Raw genomic sequence first — 26,747 nt, forward strand, 5'->3', positions numbered from 1 at the left:
CACTCTTTCTGCCCCCTGAGCTCCTGCCTGTAAAAGGCACAGACATTGTATAACCTTCCTGTCTTCTAGGGATACTTCATGGAAAAAATGAGAATTGTTTAGCAGGCGTGGCAATGGAAGGTCAATAAACAAACCGAAATGGAAGACTGAAAGTAAGGCTTTTTGATAAGCTGAACTTGTTTAAAATCATGAGTTAATGTCTGAGCATAAAATAATAGTGTGCCAGTTTCGGTTATGACTGTTTCTAGCCTTTAAAAAGTACCTGCAGAAAAATAAATTAAAACCAAGTTTATGTAGATTCTTTGAGAAGTTCAGCTACAAAAGTGTTTATCTAATAATACTTTCCATATGCATAACAAAATTTTGAACTGAATGACTGTACCCATAACCTCATTAATTAAAATGCTGACTGTTAATACTTCAGCTTATTTGCAGGTTTATTATTTAAGAGACACTGAACTGGTTGGTGAAAGGCATAACAAGCTACAGCAAGATTATGTGTAATAGCATTTGATCGAATCCAGCATGTCATAAATCTGGAAAAGTACACAGAAAGTAGGGATTTGATCCCACTACCCCCCTCTAATTTCTGCATATGTGACTCCATGAATTTAATATATGGTGTAATAATCTTGGTTTGGATCATTGTCTGTAACACCTATACATGTTGTAATTCAACTGTGTATAAACTACCAGTTGGCTTTTATTTAGATACGAAGATTTATGGCTGTACTTTCCTTGAGGAATGGGCCCCATTCTGAAGGCAAATACATTGGGGAGAGGATTTTACAGATGACATCATAGAACTTCTATAGGCTTCTCAGCAATTATTTAGATTAATACACACATACTGAGATGCCATTCTCAAAGCATCATCTTCTGCTAGCATCTGTGTTCCAAAGAAAGTGGGTATTTGTAACTAAATGGTTTAAAGAATGAACCTAACTATTTAACTGCAAACTGACTGTTTCTCATTTGGAGAGAATTCTGTTTGCTTAGGATTTTGGTTTTGTTGTTTTGTTTTGAAGACACATGGTTCTCCTATGTTGTTTTAAATGGGGAGTTAATAAGAGCTGCGTATCCTCCATTTGAAGTGCTCAGGCTAGAAGTCTTTTCACCACCGCACAGAAGCATTCACCTTCCTGTAACGTGTATCACCGTAACAGAATGTCCCCTAGAAGAGCAGGCCTTCTGTAAGGGACAATTTCCAAGGAACCTGCACAGAGACAGCAGGTCTTATTACCATTCAAGCTGAGGCTCTCCACTCCCAGAAAGGGCAGGGGGTAAGACCTGAAAGCCTGCAAATGTAAGATAATGGAAAACCACCAGACTAGCAGAAATACATTCTAAGTTTTATACATAATTCCCTTCAATGTTGCTAGTTGCTTCCAGTCTAGTAGACAAATTGGATTATTGTGCCTATTCAGTTCTCATGGAAAGATTTTAAAATGCTACCTGATGATTGCCCATTCCTCTAGAAATTCCCTGCTTCCATGCAGAGCTCCCTTGGGAACTGAATACCATATAAGAACCTAGGTACTGCCTTGGTAGCACTGGTCAGGTTAGCAATCAGGATAAGAATGTATTTGATGGTGTTCTTTGCCCTATTATGTGAACTATACTCTTTTTCAAGATTTCACTTCCTATTCTCCACTCCAAGTCTGAATACCAGAGAAATACTCCATCTACAGACACACTGCATGCTTTTTCCTTTTAACATAACTTGGGGAGGTTAGGAATAAGAAACTAAGGGAAAAGCTCCTTTCAGTCTTCAGGGGATTAAGAACAGTGCCTCCCACTGTACTTTCAGACCTTCATCCCATAATCTCAATCCTTATTTTCCTCTATTGGCTTACATAATAGCTCTCTGCTAGTTTATCAAACATAGCATCTACAGAGACTGCTGGAGTTTTAATCTACCTATAGGGAATGTCTCTTAGCTCATCAGTAGTGCTGTAATCCAGCAGCAGAATGGGGCATAATTAGGTCTTGTTTATAAATATCCTTTTCTTTTACAGTTCTATAATAACACTATTTTCTTTGCAGAAAAAGGCTCTTAAAACAGGTCAGTTTGCTTTTAGCATCTGTGAAATCAGAGAGATAAATAAAATCAGTAAACACTAATGAAACAAGTGTAGGTAAACAAATAAGCTTTCCCAAGATTTCTCAGAACAAGTAATCAGCCTCCCAATTTTATTTCCACTTTGTATGTGCTAGTCCCAACCAAGCTTATGCAACTCAGTGAATGGTCTGAATTCTACAAAATCCCTTAACAACAGCAAAAAACCCTCTGAACTTCATGCTAATTGCATGCTTGCACAGAGTAGAGTGCATAACAGCAAATGCACTGCAAAGAATCTATTGCACAGGTAATCACTAGTAATGGCACATGGTGATCTGAATTCTTTATATAGGTTGGAATTCAAGGAAAAGTATCTTCTGTAAGGGCCTACAGCAGAGGGCAAGAAATGCAGCTGGGTCTGTGTATGTGGTGTTAACTGGGTCATGCAGGGCTCAGTCTCTAACTGATGGGACTACTCACACATCAGACAAAGTGAATTTTCAATTCCTCACTGAATTGAAGGTAGAATGCTGAGCAACTTCCAAAGCTGCTTTGAACAGAAACAAAAATTCCACAGCTGAAAATGTCTGCTGTTTTAGACTTTTTGCCTCAGGCCTTTTTGCCTTTTTTCAATTGAGTGTGCGCATGCTGCAGTCTACAAACCCTTCCTTTTAGACATACTTGCTTTTTCTTAACTCTTGAATTTATTTTTAGCATTATCACTACCTACACCCAATTAGGTTATTTCCTGTATAAGTTGTGTAACATACAGAGACAAAACACGTTTGACAGCACGTTGTGCAACAGCACAGCAGCAGGACCGGCATCTGTAACACGGGAAGAGCAGTTTAACATTCTCTTAGAAGAGAGAACTACATGGAAAACCAATTAAGTATGTTTCACAATTCTAATCATAAGTCGTATCTAGACTGATCACAGATATTTATTAGCTAAACGTTATTTTACTATGTAAAAATGTTAATTTTCCACTAATTTTCTTAATCAGTGTCTAGATTTTCTAATTTACCTCCACTTTTGCGCACTTCAGAAGCCCACGCGTATAACATTAAAAGCATTTCTCACAGAGAGGTCACCTATGTGACAATGCCTGAATATACTGCCTGTAGGCCAGCATATTGCTTAGTACAATACAGTATTCATTACTTCTAATTAGGAAGTCATTATTAATCTTAAATAGAAAGCCACCAGGAAGCTCAGAGGGATGACAGGAAAAATAGGGCAGAAAAGTGTGAAAGGGGAAGACAGACTACATCAAAACTGTCCAACAGCACTGCATATTAGTGCTTAGCAGTAATAGCAACTGAATTCAAGGACAAAAGCAGGTTTTAATCACAGATTATTTATGACAAGTAGACTCAATTCTACTTTGCACTTAGGCAGTCATCTCTTGAAATTCTCATGTCATACTAGTGATAATCCCTTTGCAGGTATTCATTAAAGAATTAAGAGGGGGATTTTACTTGCAAAAGGTAGAACAATATCCATTCTTTCGCTGTTTACATTATTTTGTGGAGTAACTGGGACTAGATGTTCTTTTCTGTTCAAAAATTAGCCAGCCTACTTTGAAAGCAGCAACACACTTGCTTTTCATTGACCAAAAAAACATATTTATTTACCATGGTATTTGCATTTAATAGTATTAAAAATGTATGTTGTACAGGAGACATTAAAAATGAAAAGCAATTTAAAGAAAAATTCTCATGTTCTGTATCATAACCAGCTGACAGGATCCAAAAAACCCCAAACACTCCCTCAGAGAGACACTGTCCCACAATTTAATATTGCTTGTTTTCAGCAACATTCAAGTATTTGGTACTGATCACTGGATCTGCAAGAGCTTGAGCTGCTCTGTTGAGTGTCTACTGTCTTAAGCCATCGGACAGCTCTGATCTCTACTCCAATGTGGCACGGCAATGACTACATAATGTTATATAGAAAGGGGGAGAGTATAGCTCTGTCCAGGAACAGAACAACTGATGGTCCATCAAGAGAAAATATGACCTTGAAGAATGAGAAATTCAATTTTGCTACTCATTGGTCTACAGTTCCCACAGATTGATGACTTTACATGTAGGTACAGAATCACTTTGCTGGGCAGCATAGGTTTAGGGTTTTATAAAACGAACAAACCCACCCCAAAAACATCCCCCGAAGTATGAGCTTTCCTGTTAAAATGTTCCTAGTCAAGTCCTCCATACAAACTAAGTGTGTGTTTTGGAGTCTGATCATAGCATGTACCAGCAGATTTAAAAAAAAAAAATTAAATTCATCACCTAATTAGAATAGCAACTAATTTGATGCCTCACAATGACAGCTTGGCTCAAAAGCAACTACCTAACCACTACTCAGGACATGTTATGACTTAAGAAGGAAGTGAGGCCTGTCTTAAAAACTGGTGCCTGAGACTATACTTCCAGCTAAGTGATGTAACTTAAAGATGCACTCACTGATCCTAGAGCTGCTTTAAGTGAGGGTTTTTAAACAAATACTTCAACTCCTTTCATTCACTGATTACTGAAAGTGTTGACTGCTGTGTTCACCTGCTGCCATCAAGGCATCGAAATCCCCAGCTCCTCTACCTGCAGACATTTGTCAAGCCTACAACTGTTACACTCAAGTGAAGCCATCACTAAACAAAGCCAGTTTGATATTTCTACTGAATACTACAGTAATGGAAAGAGGGGATATCAAAACCATAGTACTGATTTAGATATATTCAGACACATTCAGACATATCATATTTAGACACAGGATGAGAGGAAATGGCCTCCAGTTGCACCAAGGGAAGTTTAGGGTGAACATTAGAAGAAACTTTTTCACTGAGAGGGTTCTCAATGACTGGAACAGACTGCCCAGGGAGGTGGTTGAATCCCCATCCCTGAAGACATTTAAAAGATGCAGAGATGTGGTGCTGAGGGACATGGTCTAGCACTAGACTTGGTAGAGTTAAGACTATGGTTGGACTTGATGATTTTAAAGGGCCTTTCCAACCAAAACTGTTCTATGATTCTGTATTTTTAAAGTAACTTGAAGCTAACAAAGAAACTTGATACATCCTAAAACTGAGCAGGGCAATTTAATGAAATGAGAGGAAAAGGAAGTAAAGCAGGGACACACCGTGGAACTTAGTACCAGCTTGCCTCAAGCACTGTGCTCTGACTATCATTTCAGTCAAAGGTGTAAGCAGTACTTAGTTCCCAGCTCACAGATGAAACGCTTGCAAAAAAGCTAGGAGTAACCATCATTAATCATTTTCAATAGTTATTTCCTTTAACATCCCACTTCATGTTTATTAAAGTTCTGATGGTGATTCTGGCTGTTGCAAGAGAGAAACTAAGTCAAAGTATCTAGTTCTGAGGTTAATCCAAGTTTCAAACTGCTGTTTTGCCAGATAGCAGATAAGACGCTCAGCAAGATGCTAAAACATTAGAGAAGTTTTAGCAAGCCTTTAGAAAAATCTACACAAAAGAAATTGCAAGAAGCCTTTTACTTTATATAACTTGATATACCCCTACTCCTAAGTGAACCCAGAATCTTTTAATAAAAAACACCTAACACAGGACTACCAAGACCTTTCAGTCATGATATTCCTTCGAAGGAAGAATAGGTTTCAATGTGTTTCTACAGTTAAGACTACAGGGCAGGACGCTACCTTTCTGCATCCAATTGTGAGGAGAGGTACTATCAACTCACTTCTCTACTAGACACACAGATTACTTTCAAAGACAGCCATGTTCATCTGGCCAGTCACTCAAGAACACCACTTGTCCAGTCTGCTTCTCGATTTGAGGGACCAGAAGGCTGCAGAAAAACGGTTTTCCTTCTTGTCAACCAAAAAAATAAAAATCCATGGAAGGTACTTTTGTTAGGCAGTTTACTTTTATCAGGTGGCAGATGCAAGAGAAGAATAATGTTGGAAAGGTCACCCTGGTTCCCAAAGCACCCAAGGAAGACTCAAAAAGGAACAGAACTAAGCAAAGATGTGTGCAGATTGAATTAATGGTTCAAGTGGCATCCCATATGCCCACTATTTTTTTTTCAAACACTAACCTTTTCTCCAGTTCTAATATTGTATGAGCACCTGCTCTCAGCAGTAAGTGACCCCTAGCCCAGGAGTAGGGGGGCAACAGAGCGATTATCAAACTTTCTAAAGGCTCTAGGAAAACACTTGTGTGAGTCAGTAATCCAGACAATTACCAAGTATGAGATCCAAGGAGGAACATGCAAATAGAGACTATTTAACTTGCTCTCAGCATTTTACAGTACCACCAAGACTGAGCAAGCTGGGAAGCAGCAGGTTTACCATAGGAAGCTGCTGGCAGAAAGCTGAGCACATAATTCCGGCCTAAGCTACAGAGCACTACTTTTTTTATACTGAGGTGAAGCTCAATAGACAAGAGAATTTTCATCTCAAGCAAAAGGACCCATTTTCAAGCAACTGAAATATGAAAGGGCTGTAAATTATGAGACAGAAACACACAATCAGTACCATGAATGAAAACATTAACAAACTCAGCATGTAATATCACAATCTCAGGGCTCATGAGAAGAAACAGAAAAAACAATGTGCAGAAATGCAATTAAAATGCAAGAACAAAACAGTGATTTCAGTAGTGTTGCAGAAACAGATAACACCTTCCACTGAAATTTTTAATCAAGCAGCAAGGAAAAGATGAGCTCAGGCAAGAGACAGCAGTAAGGAATGCTTTATCACAGTCTTACTTCAAATATCTGCACCATCAATGCTCTTACTTCTATTTTCCTGTGCTTTCCTATACCACAACCATATCTGCGGACTCAAGTCCTCTTTCTTACCACCTATTAATTCTGAAATTTAAGAAAATATTTTCCTCTTTCAGATTTGAAGACAATACTGAAGTCTCGATTTATAAAGTAGGGTAACCCAAACACTAGGTATTTCTGTTTCAACTCTAAAACTAGGTCCGCTATCAAGCAGCTGCTTTGCGGAGCGTGGCTGTGCAAATAGCCGTGAAGCTCTATAAATACCACGCATCCCCATGTATCATTTTACATTCCACAAACACATCAATAGGTCAATTACTAAACCTCTTCACATGTGATTGAACAGACAGGGGGGAAAAAAAAAAGGGTGTTGAAAACTTACCAAGGATTTTGTGCGATAAAAACCTAACAAAGAAAGGGAGAGATGTCAACAGGAAGAAATGGGACATAACAACCCACAGAGTACTAAAATAGCTCTGATATATCAAATCCAGGGGAAAGAAATATGGAGAACATATAGAAGACAAGAAACACGGTTATGAGAAGAAAGGCAAAGGGGCCCATTGAAGTGGGGGTTCCCAGAAAATGTGTTGGTAACAATTAATGGAAAATGCTGTTCTCAGATCCATTTACTAACATCAGAAGCAAACGTGAACAAGTGGTATTTCATTTTTTAAGTGCAGGGAAAAATACACTATTTCTTCTTCATGAAAAAAAGAAAAGGAAAAAGGTGTGAAACAGGTTTCCTATGACAACACATATTGGGACCGTTCTTTCAAGATCAAAATACAGGGACACAAGAATGGAACAAATTCTACTACACATTATGGACAGACTGTTACATCTTTGAACCCTTCCTAAAATGACCTGCAGTTATATTTTTTTCACTGCTGACTTCAAAGGAATAAACAAATCAGACAAGAATATTTTAGCAGCTTTTAAGTGTAGCACTCCTCTCTGTGATGCAGTCTATGACTGCATTTGTATTGAATCTACAGGTACATGTACTTAGGAGCATGTTACAAATTCCCCAAAAAAGGAAGGATGCACAAAAGCATCCTAAGAGCATACTGAAATTGTGACTGCAGTGTATGTTCTCATTATGTGGAACTTTCATGGAAGAAAGTGTTGATTAGAACAGGGAAATTTTCTTCCTAGAAGCAGAAAAATGTTCCATTCAAGTGCCACATCTTCCAGCCCCTAACATTCTGTGATCTATGCCTGGAGCAAAAAACTCCTGGCTCTTATCACATAATGCTTTACGCTGGCATCAGAAACATTGCCTATTATTTAAAAATGCAGATTTTCCAATTTTCCAACTAAAAGGCAGGCAAAGCCTTTGTTAATAAAAAATTCTTACCCTCCCAGGGTAAAAAAAAGAAAAAAGAAAAAAAGAAAATCGATTAAAAGCAAAGTGACATGGACAAAAGAATTGAGACAGACAACGTCCTTTTCATCATGTATGCACGCATAGCAAAAAAACAACAATCCAGAGCATCTCTTCAGTGATGCTGAAAAGAAACTGAGGTTTTTCTGAAACAATGACTCTGCCTGCAGTATTTTAACTCAGTCTTCTTTGTTACAAGACTAGCACAAGAGCAGCAATATTAATAGCAGAGATTTTCATTATTACTGTCCTGGAAATAAAAGTTACCTAGGGGATGTATTTTTTTTGGGGTTTTGGAGCACTTGATATATGAAAACAGCATAACAGAAACCAGCTAAACCTCCATCACACAAACAGGTGCAGCTGTGTAAACAATGTGGGTTCAAACCACCAAAAATGTCAGTTAGATAATCAATTTAAAATGAAATGCAAAAGAGAACAGCTGTTTACCGGGCAGATGTGATTCAGAAAGAAGCTATTTCCTAACCATCTTTAGGTTTCTCTTAGCACTTTTCTGTATCAGCTTTTAAAATTTTTAAATCTTACACACACCCTGAAAGAAACATAAAATTGTAAATTTCCCAGTCTCAGAAATGCACAAACCAGTCCACAGAACAATGAACTGGGTCCACACATGAAACTATAGAGAGAAGACAGCAGCTCAGAAGCAGTGCTTTCAGGAAAACGGTGTACGTTCATGAAATAACAGCAAGAACAAAGCAGGCAGGTTAAGGCACACAGACAGTGAGGGGAAAAGTCGACAACAGTAAAAGGTTTCTATCCTGACTTGGAGTGGGACTGATCTGTGCTCTTCAAACAGAACACATTTTACAGTGCGGTCTGTGCTGTGTAGAAATAGTTAAGCTGAGGAATGGAAAGCTGCAGTATTTATCTTCTAGGAAGCTGAACTTAAAAAAAAAAAGTCTTCTATAGTATAAAATTACTGATAAATTGAGTCAGTGACTGTGGGGGAGATATCAGAGAGACCATCAAAAAAGACTGATGAAAGATGGCATAATTTCTGTTATCAGAAAAGGCTATATAAGAGCATGCCATTTCTACTGAAGTAACCCACTGAGGAAACTGATAAAGTGTATTGGCTGGCAAAACAATGCAAGGTAACACTTCTGCCAAATTTACATTCTGATTTTTAACCTCTGGTTAATATAGTAACCCTGTATTGGGGAACAAAGTGCATTTTAAACTTTAAAAAGTTTAAAAAAAAAGAAGAGGAAGCTTTAACAGGTATAATCCCATGTCAACAGTTTATTTTCAGTGCAAGTTAAAATACAGTTATTGCTTTAGTACACAGCATACACCTTCATTAGACTAACCTCTAGTTCTGAGAGGTTAAGAATAAGAACCACTTACTCCCTTGTAAATTATCTGCTGCTAGAAGACGCAGTTTTACAAGCATCAATGTTTCATGAGTGTGATCGGCTGCAACATAAGCGCTACACTGGAGAGAGAGGTACAGCAGGTTGAGAAACACCTGGCTTCAAGAATAACAGATTCTTCATCTGCTGGACACTGGGCACTAATCACCAGCAGATCCTCATCTCTTCAAGACTGCATAATGGTTGCACCTTTGTATCATTGCTTCCTGCACAGGAAACACTAGCTAGGGGCTGCAAGTTCTTTTACATGGTATCTACAGTGAGATCCAATAGGCATGGCAGATAAATTCTATGGCAAACCCCATCATTCCTGCTAGCACAGACTAATAAGTAAACTTGTAGAAAAGTTACAGTAGTTAAAAGCCTGATTTACCTATCTCTCATACAGTTTTATGAAGTCTTTTCTGCTACTGCATGAGCGAAGACAAACTTTGTCCCATGAGGATAGATAATCTAGACGATTAGTGCAATTTACCACCACTTACTGCAGGTAATTTATTCTGACTTACTGGAAACTAGAACTATCACACAGCATCTGCTCAGCAGAACATATTCTCTAAATCAGCACGGTTACCAGTTGCTACCACGCAGATGTCCCTTTCACAGTAACTGGCATGAGAGTCATGGGCTGTAATAAACTGAAACATGTATTTTTCACTCCTAAAATTGAGTCCTCCTTTCTGTGCAAGGATGGCAAAGAGTAGACTCGTCAGGATAAATATTCTGATGCTCTCCATGTATAGTAACAGCTATGTTTTCTGAAGTTTTTAAATATGGCACTTCAAATGAAAACTCAATTTCAAATTAGAATTCCTCATATTATTCATTTCAAACACCCCTATTAAACTATGAGATAATTGCTGCTTCTAGGTATTTTTTCAGGAAAACTTGTCTCGTGTCTATTCCTCACTTGCACTTTGACATCTTGCAAAAAAAAAAAAAGTTTAAAACCTTACTCAAATACCAGCATTCTTTTGAAACAAAGCTTACTAATCATTGTGCACTGGGTTAAAAATAACTCCTGGTATTTCTAGTAAATGATTTCTGTGGAATACGCCACCATTATTCAGAACCTTCTTTGAATTTCAGTAAACTATGGCTTGCTACATCTTGCAGTGATGATACCTCGTATGACAGAGTTCTGCAGAAACTAATGGAAGTTTAAGCACTGTGCACAACACAGACTCAATGGCCAGTATTTCCATCCAGACTTACTAGGAACAGACATCTTCCTCATGGTGAAAGTGTGGACTGAAACACAGACAGCAAGTGCTGTTAGCGAGAAAAGACTGTATAATCCTCGAAGAGTTCCGTGACGCAGGGAGGAGAAAATGGCAAAGTGGGAGAGAAGCAGGCAGCATGGGAAAGAGTCTTTGAGCAAGCAGGATGGGTTTTTCCAGACAGGAAGCAGCAGTTTTCTCTCTATAGAACTGGCCAGCAGGATCACACCTGCTCTTTAGGGTTGCCATCATTCCAGTTTTGTAACATGAGCACAGAAATTCTTAAGTTTAACAGCAGCATTAAAATTTGTGATTGCATTTTTATAAAAGCCCTGTTTGAAACTGTCAGCAAAGGCAATACGTACTGCAGAAATGACAAACATAACATGCTTATGTAGGTGGTATAAGTGATCTTTTTTTCTCCATTCCTTTGGAAGCAAAGGATATTCCTGATAGGCTGGGAAGAGTGTGAAAGAGACAACCTACCTTTGCCCAAAGAGCTCTGAAATACAACTGCAGAATACAAATCAAATAAATTTAGTAGAAGAATCATCTGAGTGAATTTAGCATTTTACATTCCTAGTCTTAATACCATACTCTTACACTTTCTGGAGAACAGGGACTTCCAAAAGGAGAATGGTGATCCATGGAAATCCAAATTCATCAACATTATCAGTATTCCTTAGCTAGGTTTTAGAAAACTAGTCAAGATTTTTGAGAACAGGTGTATTACCAATATATGTACACATTCATTTCAAGTAGATGGAGCTGCTGCTAGGGAAGCAACAAAGACGCACTGCTGTTTGAAGATTTAAAAGCATAAAGCAAGATCTGTAGGGAAAAATCTAACTATATTATTTGACCTAAGACAAGCAAGTTTCTGTGGCCTTAAGACAGGTTGGTATAGATTTAAATAAACAAAACCCAACTCTTTTCTACTATTATCAGCTAGCCTAAATAAACCCATTATTTCTGCCTATGAGCTATGCATGGATAAAAGAACAGAAGGCAAAGAAAAAGGCAGAGTTCTTCTTGAGCAGGCACTAACAGCAAGCAGTAACACAGTAGACCGTACCAAGCTGCAGACCTAGTCAACCTTTAAAGTCAGCTCACTAGCAGATTTTAGATGTTGTAGCTATGCCACAATACAAGTATGCTTTGTAGCTGTCCAGGTAGAATCTTCTGCTGTGTGCAACTGTTCATTACAATTCAGATAGTTGAATTTTGTCTATACACTTTGAAATGGGTTATTATTCCTTACTACACTCAGCTGTAGTAGAAACCTGAATAAATCTATCATGGGTTTTAAGTCCTTGAAAGTAGCATCCTCGAAGAGCTTATAAATGGGATCTAGAGAAATGCAGCTTCAAGAAGAGTACTGATGAAGTAGAAGGACAAACCTAAGCTGCTTCAGTTTAAGAAGTATTGCAGTTACCTAAATTACTTTCTTCTTTTAAAACACTTTCAGTCTATGTTAATTGCCCATGGGGACTTAGAGCTTTACACCACATCACTACCTGCACGATCTTTCAGGACAGCCTCATTGTGAAACAAATACGAAGGCAGACTATTAAGTTCATAAAGTGTGCCACTGGATACCATTATAAGGCTGTGTATACTTAAGAGAGGCTGACTGAAATCTTCATCTATAACAGCATACATATGCGTACCTATATGTAGAGGCATCTTTTTACCTCTTACTATGTAATGAGGAGCACTGAAGAGCCTGACAGCATGCTATTATGTCTTCCACCTTACAACAAACTTTCATTGCTTGTAGGACTCTTAAGTACTTAAACCTCAGTAATGATTAAGTTAAAGTATCAGTCACTATGAAATGACCAAATATTTATTACATCTGGAAAAATTTCCACTGAACATTAAGAAATTTTCCCAGTCTACAGAGACAGTGTGTAGGACGTTAAAAGTTGGAAGAATAATTAACTGAAACCAAGAAAAATAAAAAACACCTCCCGAATTTTTGATACAGTCTTTTGGAGGCCAGCTCCTTATGTCATACAGGCTGGTGTACAATTAAAGGTTATAAAAAATTACATCACTAGGATTTTTGTTCCTACCCTCCCCCTTTGGCAAAACTGAAAAGTGCAGCATCATAGGATCACAGGGTAAATCCAGTTGGAAGGAAACTTAGAAGTGTCTTGTTCAGTTTCTTGCTAAAAACTGTCAGGGGGAACCAGTTTTATGTTTCAACTATCCAAGGACAGTGAGTGCACAACATCTAAAATTAAGCTAATCTCACACTCTTCTACCACACCAGTAAGAGAACAGTTAAAGACCATACACCTGAAAATAAGACACTCCATGTCACCAGTAAAAATGGCATTTTAGACATGTTTTCCACTAGGGAAGATAAACTAAAATATTTTTTCCCCCAGAACTTTAACTTCAACATAATACTTGTTTTTCTAATGGCAACATACCTGGAATATCAAATGAGTTTGAACTGAAACTTTGGGGGATTCCCATGAGACTTAAGTTGGGAATTACTTACCTGTGAGCAACATTTAAAACATCAACTGGTGCTAGGATTCTCCAAATATAAGAGACACATGAAAATTCCCTTTTCAATGGAAGATATTGTACTTTCATCTGAAAGTCTATGCTCCATCTGAGGGCGAGTTTCTCCCATGGAAAGCTGGGAAGAGGGAAATCAGCTCTTCACTGAACTGCAAGAAGATACTCAAGATTTTTTTCAATTCTTTGGCATACTCATTTATGAAGCCAGGAAGAACCTCATTTTTTGATGAAAAACTATTTCTCCATGAGCATTAGGCCTTGTGTTAAGCAAGGAAGAATGCTGCAAGTCCCGCTATGCAAATTTTCAAACTGAAGACAGTGAATACTTCTCAGAGCTACTCCTTCCTTAAATCTTAACACAGAGAAAAGTAAAGTAGAATAGGATCATCTTGGAAAAGAGAAATAAATCAGCTATAAAGAGAAGTTCAAATGTAAAAGTATTGTATAAATATTTAGCCTTTATTTTTCTTAAAATAAAAGTAGTAATAATAGACTGGTCCTGGGCTACATTTTTTTTGTAATCAAGTCATCCAACTCTTTCAGTGCTAGAATTGTTACAGTTAAGCTTAGTTTATCAGGTTAATTTATTACAGTTAATAACATTAATTTATCAGGTGTTGTAACTCTTTAAAGAAAGGGTTTTTAAGGTGATGGAAGTTTAAAACATAGTATAACATCTGAAGCATTTTCATGCTCCATCACTCTAAACAAAAAGACAAAGAAAAAAGCTATGGCACACATGGCAGAAGATACACATCTGCCAACACACCAGAAAGCCGAGTTTGTTTTTCCCCAGTTCAAAGCAGCCAAGGGAACACATTTCCCAGCCTTTTCAAATGGAAATTATAAGTCTACTCTGAGGTCATGGGGATTTAGTCGAAGCCCCTATTCCAGTTCTGTTACTTTCAGTTTCTCAGGTCAGTCTCGTATTTTAATAGCTGTTGCTTCATTCCATACTGAGAGCCTCCACACTTTCCTCCCATTTGCTACACTTCTTAATTCCAGCCACCTTTCACTCAATTTTCTACAAGATTCTTAATTTATTGCCTTTCTCCTAGTATACTATTCCGTGCCACTCCACACTCCCCAGTTTTATCTTTTGAGTTTGTGCTTCCCTACAAACGTAGTGTGTGAAGGCCCAGACCAGCTTTTTCATGAGAACATAAGGCTAGATAGGTAAGGAACAGAGTGGGGGGAAAAAAAAACCAAGCTCTCCAAACTGTCTTCTCATCCCCCGGTGCCTGGCTCTCCACATGAACATGTAATCTTAACATGAGAACGGCAGTGTTATTCACATGATAAAATGTGACGCAAAGCTTCTCATCACTAAACCCAAAATATCATTCAGAGCTACATGTAAAAGGAAGTAATCTGCATTTCAATTCTGACAAACTCTTTGTGAAGTCTGTGCTTACCTAGATACACACTGCTTTGAATACAGTAACTACAGGACATGAGAAGAAAGAAGTAGTCCATATAGTTTGTACACAGAAGTGGAGTCAAGAAGCCTGCAAGTAAAGATTCTAAAGACTGACAAGGATTATTTTCACCACAGCATTGTGGGATTTGGGTTTTGAAGGCTTCTGCCATTTTTATTCTGAAACAGCGTATTTCTGGGGTTACACTCTAATAGGAAATGGTACATCAGATGATGAAAGAGTCCATACAAAATGAATAAAGTGCCCAATTCCAAGCACTCATCCACATGTAATTTTACTGCTGAGTTACTAACATAACTTGCAGAATACTAAACTCTAGGTGATTTCTTTGCTGCTGAGAACCTTTGATATGACAAATACTGGTAAGTAGATACCAGGAAGCCACCATCTTTAATGCATACAACCTGCATCCTTTTCAATAGTTGCACTTAAGCTGAGAAAGGAAAACTGGTACCATGTCAGCACCAATATTTAAATGCCTCTGTGGTTTGGAATTTGTTTCATTAGAAAAATTTTAAATGGCTTACTGTGATACTTTCTCACAGACAAATAGGGCTTGAAGACAAAGCTCACTGTTCTGTGAATGCTGACCACTATGCAGAGTATTGTGCTGTAATATGTTTACTTCTACAAAATCACAATAGATGAAAGTTCCCACCACAAAAGCATCTACAGTAACAAGTCAATGAAAGTTTCACCCAGTTCAGTATTTATCTATCTCTTTTAATTATCACACACGCAAAAGGAAGAAAATGCAAGAAATCCTAATGATGCAACCATAAAACATTTTAAGGAAGCACCATGTATTTTAGCAGTACTAAGAGCTGGCTGTCCTGTGGAACACTGAAGTTTCTCAGTACTCTTCCAAACTTAGAAATATTAGATTATTTTAGTGGAAAATGTACCCTGGAACTCAGTAAAATAATTTTTTATGAAGAAAAAGATTTCAAAACTAAATTTGAAATCATCTTATTTATGCACGATGCCTCTTCACTCCTGTCTCATGAAAAGCAGTGACAGAGGAGTCCAGTGTTGTTTTTTTTCATAGCATGGCATGATAGTGTGGATCTCGTGATCTCTTACTCATTCTTGGGGAATTCCATGTATTCTTAGTTATTAACTTTACAGGATTTTTAGAGTCTACATGACAATCAGAACTTCAAGAACTGAATTACAATATAAAGCAAACACTTTCAGGCATATGATTCTCTTGATACTGTTTTAGGGGGCAAAGGCACCATGAAGCTAACTCCTAATCACCACCTTTTAAATCACACAAACCAAGGCTCTCAAGTATAGCTGATCACAAAAAATATTTTGTCCAGACCAGACCACTTCACAAGTAAGAATCTGGTGAGTCAATACAGCAGGAAAGTTCCTAACTCCCAGGTGGAGTTTTACATTTAACACAAAAAGGACTGGACATTTTAACAAAGGGAGCCTTGAAAGTAATTATCGGGAATAAAACTGAGTTGCTAGAGGACATACAAATATAAAGCAGCCTGCATCAAGAAGAAACTGAATTCTTCCCATTCTAAAATAAGTTATACCCACCACCCTAACAAGCAGCAATGACTCTAAGCTCACAAAGCTGTATTCACACTTCTAATTCCTTACTCCAGAAAAAGTGTAGAGAAAGATGCTAGGAAAATAGATTGTGTTGTAATTTCCATTTATGAAGCTGGAAATGATATACAATATTCCTAACTCTTAACCTCAAATAGGCACCAGAGAGGTTTCCTAATGACATGAAAAAGTGATTGAGACTATATAGAGAGCCCTTCATGCGTGCAACCCCAAAGAAATAGGATGAGGGTTGGTACAACACATAGAACAAAAGGGCTTCTGCACCACTGATGGTGCAAGTGATCTGCACTGTTTGCGAAGAAAATAAAACCCTTACAAATTCACTATTAGAATTCCTGTGAGTGAATTCTATATTGTCTGTTGTCTACAACACATGAAAAGTTTGAGTCACAACCATTTAGAGCCCAACTGTACCTAAGAAGGCTTTGCTGCAACATATCCATCCCAAAGATTGATTTGGCAGTGAAGAATCGTGAAGATCAGGTATCTCCAATGTAAGCTGGTATGCTAACAAAGAGGAGATTTAACTCATTCAATACTAGCATTTCAAACCAGGTCATCCTGAAGTCCAAGAATTCAAAGACTTTCCTTCCCCAGACTGATAGAGTTGCTGCCAGTATCAGGCAGGTCTCATCCCATCTTGGGCTTCTGTTCTAAGGAAAAGTCCTTTTAATACTCATTCATGTACAAATACACATGTGTTTTAAAAAGTCTGCTAGGTTTGCTCTCCTTACTGAGAAAAGGAAGAGTTAAAAAACCTCCACCAACGCTCACATAAAGGGAAAAAAAAGATGGAAACAGCAACATTAGGATATTTTTGCCTTAAAGTGTCCAATGTGGAGCTCAATTACATTCCAGGAAAAAGTTTCATAAGCTACTGCTTCAATGTCTAAGAACTAGTGACTAACTATGTTTAAAAGTGAAGGATGAAACTGGAGCTGTAGCTTTGATTAGTTCTAGTTATCAGGTTCCTTTTTACCAAATTTAAGTACAGTGCTTGCTATTTGACCATGGAACACATGTCAAAAACTTAGACAAACACATTACATTGTATTTGACATATATGTTATATTGTGCTTTTATACTGGTGTTATGCCTGAACAGGCAGAAAAATACTGTGTAAGGACAGGCAAAAAGACTTTTCTTAGAGTTAGTAACATGCTTGTATGAAATTACACTTGCTAAAGAGCAAATTTTAAAACCAGGTGGAATGTAAAAGGAATCATAATTGCTTTTAAATATTCAAGTTAGGATAAGAAAAATCTTTTGGCTGGAAGATCATTTACTATATTATTCTATTTTACATCCAGAAAAAAAAAATTAAAAAAAAATATAAAGTATCTTATCTTAAAGTCCTTCAGAGAGATGGGTAGAGTCACCATCCCTAAAAGACCTATTTAAGCCAGGCCGTCTTTGAAATCCTAGGAACATATAGGTCACCTACATGAGCTATACAAGCCTTGCAGGCCTCCCAAGAAGATTTCTGCTGTATTTTGTATATGTGACTGTGAAAGGAAGGAGGACAGTGGTTCTAAAAACAGTGAAGTGTGCTTGGAACCTCATAAGCCATGATTTCATGCTGGGAATATTTAAAGAATCATGTTTATTAATGATCCACCCAAAATGTTCTCAGGGACACATCAGCACAAACACAATAGTCAGAGTCACAGCCATCAGTCAAATCATCAGTAACATTAATGTCTCGGTAGAAATAAAGGGACATCAAGCTTTTACTGCATACGTTTTTCCTACTGGATGCACTTAGCATTATAAAAAGCCATTGGTGTGCGTGTTCTTAACACAACTGTGGACTGTTTACGAGTCCTGGCATTAACATCACTACAAGTGGTCCGACTGAAGATCTTAGTGTTTTGCTCTAAGAGTCATGATTGGAAATGCCAAAGTAACAGATTATTGACATCAAAAACCACCATATAGGTATACTATGGATTGTTTTCCGTGACTTGTTATTTTAGCAAAACCATTTTTAACACCAGCTGGATTCCTACCAGTGTATTTTATTAAGTGCACCAAACTGTACATGTTAACATCATCAAGATGGTAACATTACAGGAAGTAACACAGTCAAAATGTACTGGTGCAGAACTAGGAGTGCAGCACCTTTACTTCAAGAGAAAAGGCAGACAGTAATTGGGCTGTGGGGAAGAAAGCAGGTAAATGACTATGACAATTCCATTTCTCCCACCTTTGAGATTTTTCCAAGATAATTCACTTGAAGATAATTACTTAAAGATGGTTCCCCAAGAAATGGAAGACCTTTAATCCTGTATGTTTCTTTATGCTATTAAACACGAGCATGATAAATTTGCACATACTTCTAACTGAACACCCTTACTCTACCTACTACGCCCTGGAAAGCCACAATGGTAGAAACAGCAGCCAAGCAACATAAATTAGTGAAAAGCTGGGCAGCAAAGGTATTCTGAGCTAGATTACCTTAAAAAAAAGGAGAAAGAAAATAGAACTTCTGGCACTATGTAGTATAACCAAAATAGGGTGTTCTGTTTATTTTCATTTTGACAAATTAAAAGGAAGTTGATGCACTTGTGTTTCTCATGCAGCCCACGTAGGCATGGATTTAACTACTGGGGAAAAAAAATTGCGTATCCTACTGTAGACAGCTGGAAGAACTCCAACAAAACCTCAAGTGTAAGTTTACCACTTCTAATATGTTTTTCCAATCCTCTTTGGACCATAAGACTAGAATTGTTCCTTCCTTTGGATCAGTTTTGAAGTCAAGCAAACTATTTTGTCAAGTAATAAATTATTTAATTCAAGTGAAAACGAAAGCCTCTTTAACAGTCTTTAAAAGCTTTAAAAGCACTCCTTAGCACTGAATTCCTCAACTCTGCTTTTTAAAAATATGTTAATTGTTACAGAAAAAAAATCAGTAGGAATAGTATCTTGATAGTTTATCTGTGAGTGATAATCTTTTGTTGATGAACACATCTGACTATAAATGGGTACTTTCATTTCAATTTTATAACTCAGTCACAAGCTGAAGAATACCTTAATATAGAATGTGAGGTTTTGAATCTAAACTGCAATGTAGAATCCCTTCCACTTTGCAACAGCAACATTAACCCAACATGGTTTGTGAAAGTAGGAAATGGAACATTCCCTAGCGCAGTATTTGATCTGAACGCCATAAACTCTAACTTCAAGCAACAAAACTGACACTTGCATTGCCCCCCCCGAAACCTACTCAAGTGTTGTCCATACAGCTCTTGCAGGCACATCTTCTGATAACATTTAACAACAGTTCTAGAGACTGAAACCATACAAAAGTTGCATGTTTTGCTGAAACATTCTCCCATCCCAAACACTCAGGGTTTTTGGCATTACTTGTATTATAACGGGGGGATTTTTTGGTGGTGGTGTTTGGTTTCTTTTGGGTGTTGCTTTTCGCTTTTGTTTTAACCTAATCTGCCTTGCCCAATTTTATTCAGAGATGCAAAGTTCTCAAAATATTTCCAACTTGCATAAAAGATGAAGTGTATTATGGGTACATCACAGAAGGAGAAGTAAAGATACTCTTTACAGAGATACTCTGAAAACAAAAACATTGTATATTGAGGTGTACAAACTAAGAAATTAAAAGTATAACTCTATTTGAGATATAGTCACAATGTTCAAGTAGGCAAGGTAACAAAAGGAAATGCAAGTTCTGTTCTCAGTAACCTAAATTAAATGCTTTATTCCTACTTTATGCAAAATGTTAGAAGAATGTAGAAGGAAAAAAATTTATTATCATTAGAACCCTGCACAGAGACAAACCAAACTTCCTCCACACTATTTAAATGAGTAGTAAGGACAAACCTGGAGAAGGGTCTAGAATGTGTTTAGTGCAAAGTGGTATCTTTTGTAAAGGATCAAGTAAAATAGTCCTGAATCTGTCTGGGTCCTTCCAGGATAACAGGTGTAAATGATATAGCCTAGAAATTTGCTTGCCAGCTCCTGCTAAGATCACACCTACCAAAACGCCTATGCACAGATTCTGCTAGAATACTATCACTGCAAGAACTCTGGAGCTCAAAGTATTTTAAAAGTAGTGGTGTTTAAAAGCAATGCATTATTAAATCCAGAAAAGATCTTAAGAGTCAAGAGAAAGAGGAAGAAGTCTACTTTGTAAAACAGATAATGTAGGTCCAAGCTGGAAGTATGATTTTTAAGAGGAAAAATCCTTAGTTTAGGAAAGGACTGAACATGCTCACGCATCTGAAACTGAAATTCCATGTTTTTACTGCAGTTTATCTGCATGCCTACAATCCCCAATCTCATCACAATTTTTTCATATATTCTCCTACTAAATTATATACCTTTGAGATCTTCTGAAAGGAAGGAACAGTTGTCAGAAAGTACTGCCATTGCTCAGTAAGACTGGGAGAATAGGAACAAGCTCTACAAGGCCAATGGAAAGGCATCAGAAGGTAGCATATGCAGATGCTGGACAGAAAATTACTGTAACTAAGCTAGGATTATTTGCACGTGCTACGCATGACAGGATCAAAATTTACTTGTTTTCCCTACCTAAATGATGCCTACCTCCTAAGGACTGAGAAAAAGTAACTACCTTGCCTCTGAACAGAATGGAAGGTACTCCCATAAAAAGAATGGAATTCTCTGTATGAAGATGAGTGTTCTGAAGTAAAAGTGATGATAAAGATTAAGCTTGGGAAAAAGATAAATGTATTCTTGATCCAGAAACAGTTGTTTCTGCCAGCACATGGAGAAGGAAAAAAAAATAAAATTAAAAAAATATTATATATTAAAAAAAAAAGTTCTTATATTCACCTCCATTGTTTAGAGATTACATGGGCAGTAAAAAGAGTAAGGCCCTTGTGAACTGCAGCCTACCTGAATACTATAAAGGCACCTATAGCAGCAGCCAAACAAAAAAACTTGTTTGGAAGATTTAGGTCAAGGATGTAATACAAAAATGTAGACAAACTGACACTCCTGTATTGTGAATACCTAGTTAAAAAATGTTTTTTCCCCCTTTTGAAATACCCCAATCAGTACTTTTGGTACACATACCTCGAAGAATTCTCTCCTCATGGCAACGTAGAAAGTCCCAGATTCTAACAGTGCCGTCGTCAGAGCATGTAGCAAATTTATTATCCGTGGGTGAGAAACTGTTACATGAAGACACACAGCAGGGGAAAGAAGTCAGCATTTAACAGATTATCTATGCTTCTCAGACAGGGCAAAATTATACTGTAATGTGTTATACACCGAAGGATGCATTTGAACATAGGGACTTCTAAGTGAATACAGTGCCTGCCAAATGACACTTCATCACAAGACACGAATTTAGCATAGGGTTACTACTGTATTGCAGTCCCCTGTCAAATGAGGAAAAAAAAAATAAATCTAGAATTCATTCTTAGCACCTTCCTACCTACAACTGCACGCAGTAGCGCCTTCTCTGCAGGATGAGAAGCAAACATCAATACGATTTGTAACTGTCACCTAAGATTGTCATGTTTGGTAATACCATAAGAAAGTGACACTGTGTAGAAGCACAGGAGAACTGTTCTGAGGAAAATACTCCTCTTCAGCCACAGGTGCTTTGCAGCAGAGAAGCAAAAATAAGGGAGAGCTGGTCACAGGAAAATGCTAGTTGGAAAAAATTTATATATAAAACAAGTGTACCACTTATCGTGAAAGTAATTTGGAAAAGCTCCCTCTTATAACACCCCAGCAACACCATAAAAAGAGTCCTACAAGCACAGAAGAAGCTTCCAGATTGAGCAGTCAGTATCGCTTGATGAAAGTCACTGGAAAAGCAAGGAGTTATTTAGCCATGTGATTAGGGCTAGAACATCTACAGCAACTGACAGGCACTCACTTCCTTTCTCGTGCAGTGGAAGACCACGAGGGAGCCCTCATGAAATCTCAGATCTTTATGATCAGGAAAGGGCTTAAAATAGTAGAGAAATACAGTGCAAGGCCATGATAGTCAGACAGTAACTAAAACCAATGTAAGCATCTTATAACCAAAGTTCGGCAGAAAATGCTGCACGCTATCAAAGAAAAATGGTGACTTCAATGGAAAGTCATTTGTGGCAGTGAACCTTTATCTCCAAGGGCCAGCATCTGAACCCGAACAAACACTGCTTTAGCTTCATTTTGGATCTGCAGCTTCCCTTCAGGCCTACTTTAAAAACATTTTCATATCTTACTAACAATTACGTGCAGGTTTACTTTGGAAACATCCTTCATTTACATCTTACTGATATCACTTTAGATTCCATTTTTTTTTTATATATAGACATTTGCACAACTGAGGCATCAACAGTGAACCAAGAGAATATCCTACAGTCTTCTTTTCAATGGCTTGCTTACAGTTTCAAGCTTGAAGAACCCATTCAGTATTAACATTAGACTTCTGTATGTGGCAGTCTGCGTGGGTATTTAGTATTACTGGAAGCCTTGGCTTCACTGAGCCAAGCAGTTCTTCACTTTATTTAGTGTTTTATTATTTTGTGAGAACTATGCAGGTGTTTTATTTCTGAAGGCTTTATATTTTATTCAGTTAAGATTATTAAAGACTGAATTCTTTATTTGGAATGAAATTGTTGTCTTACACAGTGCGTATAAAAAGGAATAACTGATACACATTGTCACCATATAAAAATGAAAAGAATACCAGTGCAAAATGCGGCAGACAAATACATCTCTAACATATTGCAGAGGCGGATACTGGGACAATACTAATTCAGAAAGGTGCCAGCAAAACGGTGAGAATGTGGAAACAAAAGGAAATACTGTGTTTATGTGGTGCAGGAAGTTTCCCAGAATCTGACAGAACCCATGCATTTCTGCACCCAGAATACACTTAGAGAACAGTCTAATCATGGCAATAGGTACTACAGAAAATGGTATATTGTGTATAAACCTGGCCTCTCTAATCGCCTCCTTATGTGCCTGGAACATCTTGACGTTGTTCATGTTGGACTGCCAGTATTTCACATATCCCCCGTGGTCTGCCGTCAACATCCACATATCATTGTGTGACCAAGTCATAGCCCTTACAGGACTGTCGTGAGCCTGCAAATTCAGAAACAAAACTTCTAGCAAACATGTTCAAATACTACCTGACCCACACAAACGTTAGTAAAGTTCCTACTTAACAGCTGTGACAAGGAAATGAACACAATGATGACCCAGTTAGACCGAAGGCATTATCGTGGGAAAAAAAAGTGCCCTTACTTTGTATAGTGATCTTCTGAATAATAAATGAAGATGGTTCTTATTTTTAGTCCAAAACGTGTATTATGACAAAGACTCATAGTATGTTCTTGAGAACAGTTAGCACAACATGTGGGGATGCAATGAGAAGCATTAAATGAACTGCCCATAGCCACAGTCTGACACAGGGTCCGAGTAAAATCAAAAAACCCCAAAAGATCTCTAAGGCTGCCATTACAGCACTTAAGCCACAGATCCATGATGAGCGAGGTGAAGATGTTTACCTAAAAAATGCTCCGAAACCCCAACGAAATACACAGCAGATGAATTTACCTGCAATATTGTTTCAAAATTGAAAGTCAGTCCATTCCATAAAGTGAATTCTCCACTAGATGCACCAGTGACCAACCGTCTCCCTTCAGGAGTCCACTGCAAAAGAAAAATGTAACTGCGCAAGTGCAACATTTAAATACTTCCACACAAACCTCCAAATAAATAACAACATTCTTCCAGGGAATCTACAAAACTGAAATTTACTAAATGACTTTCTGGAGGATGTAAGATAGATAAATTTGCAGGACTGTGCCAAAGGGCTTTTGACTTTTGTAATACAACAAAACCCATTCTATAAGCAACAAAAAATCTGGTTGTACAGAAGAACCAGCCTACAGGCACCAATGCATTTCTAGCATGCAATATCCATAGGGAATAATAATGCTGGTATCACAGAGAAGTTCTTAAAAGATGCCACAAGAGTCAAACACCAAAGACCAAAATGCCTTTTTTCTTTTTTTTTTACTCTGAGTCAAGATATATTAGCCTTCCCAAACAGGAGTGCACTTTAGGCAGAGGTTGGAGTAGACCTTTAAAGGTCCTTTCCAACCCAAATTAGTCTGTGATTTTGCAATTATCTTGTACTCAGACCTTGTAATTTCATTTTCTAAAGCACTCCACCAAAAGACTAGACAGAAGTAGCACGCACATAGTTCATGCCAGTTTTATTTGCAACTGGCTTGAATTGTTATCTTGTTTCTTCAGTTCAGAATACCACTCTGAAGTAAAACTAACACCATACTCACCCTGACAACAAACACTGGGCATTTTACTTTATTAGTAGATGTCCGAACAAATTTTGTTGTTACAGCATTCATCGGGTTGTTTAACATTCCTATAGGAGGAACCAACTACAAGAGAAAAAACAGAAGATTTAGCCATGACATCTCTAGCCAGAAACCGCAACAAAAATCAGTTCTGAACAGCTGTTGGAAAAGCAAGTTTTTAATTTGCAGCGGTATTATCAGAAGTCAGTTGAAATGTTCAAAAGTCTGCATGATTTGCCATCTCAGACATCCAGAAATAGCATATTCAAGAGCAGCTTTGCAAGTTTAGTGCATTATTAGTTATTACATTCAAAAATTCAAAGCCTATCCAATTTCACATTCTCTACATGGACACAGATTCCAACAAAACAAGAACATCTTTAAGGCCTCTCTGGGACAAAAAGATAACCTCAGCTGACAGGCACAAACCTTCCCATTTTCTGGACAAATCTTAGTCACAAAACATCATCAGGTTTTACTTACATCATTGTAATATCCTGCATCAGGCTGGATTGCTCGCATATCTCGCTGGTCTCTCTGCCATACTCTATTCTGAAAAGGTGAAAACAGCTCCTAGTTGGTACCACTACTACACTTCATTGTTAACAGAAAACAAGGAACAGGTTGACAGATTGATTGGTAAATCTGAAAGTACTCCAAAGATACTAAATTGAGTTAAAAGACTTTGTTCTCAAGAAACCTGTAGAATTTGTACAACATGGACAAAAGATTCAAGAGTTTTTAAAGTCTCCATTTCAGTAGACTAAAGTAGCTCATTGAAAACTGCAGCTTAACAATACAAAAGGAGCAGTTCTATGTAATAAGCCAAATAATTACAACAGATGACTGGTACTTTGCTTCCTAGGCTAACAGTACTCTACAAGAAGCAAGTTCAATCATTTCAAAAGCTTTATGTTCAGGATAAATATCTCCACCATTAGGAGCTGTGTTGAACTCTAAATGAAATCCCACAGAGTGATCTGAGCTAGAAAGGAACCTTCAGTGGCTGAAGCGGAAAGACAATAATGCGTTTAAATGTATGCAACTTTGTAGACCAAAGGATAAAAATGCCTTCCATTAGTTAAACTGTGTGAACTGGCAAACAGAACCATGAATTAAGCATGAAATTATTTCAGCTTTATGCCATAGACAATCAATACAAATCTGTGTATGCATTAGAAACATAAGCTCCAATTCTAGGCAAAATATTTCCAGCATGAATACTACAGTTTGCTACAATTCCTTAAACCAGGAGCAAATTATGTATAAACATTTTTTTTTCTCTCTCTCTCTTTTTTTTTTTTAATAGAACTGCATCAAATTAATGTTGAAGCCAGGACTGAAATGGAGTTCTCATGTACCCTAATTATCCAGAAGATACAGATCTGATTTTTTTTGTTCTTTTAATAAACAGAAGTTTGATGGTGCTTATTTCTGCCACAGTAAAAAAGGCACTGAATTTGTTTAAAAATTAGTTTACTTCTAATAGAATCTTTTAAAGGGCACTCCTAAAACACAACCTGATCTCCTTCTATGATCAGGTGACCTGCCTAGTGGATGTGGGGAGGCCTGTTGATGTGGTCTACCTGGACCTCAGCAAGGCCTTTGATACTGTCCCCCATAGCAAACTCCTGGCCAAGCTGTCAGCCCATGGCTTGGATGGGAGCACACTGCGATGGGTTAGGAACTGGCTGGAGGGCCGAACCCAGAGAGTGGTGGTGAACGGTGCCACATCCAGCTGGCGGCCAGTCACTAGTGCTGTGCCCCAGGGATCAGTACTGGGCCCCATGCTCTTTAACATCTTTATTGATGATCTGGATGAGGGCATTGAGTCCATCATCAGTAAACTTGCTGATGACACCAAGCTGGGGGCAGGAGTTGATCTGCTGGAGAGAAAGGCTCTGCAGAGGGACCTCAATAGGCTGGACAGATGGGCAGAGTCCAACGGCATGAGATTGAACACATCCAAGTGCCGGGTTCTGCACACTGGCCACAACAACCCCATGCAGAGCTACAGGCTGGGGTCAGAGTGGCTGGA

The 26,747-nt window shown here is 37.9% G+C and overlaps 1 protein-coding gene across 4 annotated transcripts in view; it reads right to left on the bottom strand.

The window, feature by feature from the left end:
• Window positions 1-26,747, bottom strand: part of WDR33 (WD repeat domain 33) — a 67,675-nt gene that overhangs the window by 23,315 nt on the left and 17,613 nt on the right. The window contains exons 3-9 of one of the 4 annotated variants that reach the window (XR_008462506.1): window positions 25,193-25,261; window positions 24,689-24,793; window positions 23,943-24,038; window positions 23,317-23,468; window positions 21,453-21,550; window positions 13,343-13,486; window positions 10,608-11,332 (exon numbers count right to left, since the gene is read on the bottom strand). Coding sequence is in view for 3 of the 4 variants with exons in the window: in XM_054166279.1 (XP_054022254.1) it covers window positions 18,501-18,550; window positions 21,453-21,550; window positions 23,317-23,468; window positions 23,943-24,038; window positions 24,689-24,793; window positions 25,193-25,261 (570 nt within the window). In the remaining variant the exon portion in view is untranslated. Of the gene's footprint in view, window positions 1-10,607; window positions 11,333-12,801; window positions 13,487-18,348; window positions 18,551-21,452; window positions 21,551-23,316; window positions 23,469-23,942; window positions 24,039-24,688; window positions 24,794-25,192; window positions 25,262-26,747 lie in introns of those variants that run through there. The other 3 variants (XM_054166280.1, XM_054166279.1, XM_054166281.1) reach the window with 3 other exon arrangements.

Source organism: Dryobates pubescens, chromosome 13 (genome assembly GCF_014839835.1).
Source record: "Dryobates pubescens isolate bDryPub1 chromosome 13, bDryPub1.pri, whole genome shotgun sequence".
NCBI classification, from domain to species: Eukaryota; Metazoa; Chordata; class Aves; order Piciformes; family Picidae; genus Dryobates; species Dryobates pubescens.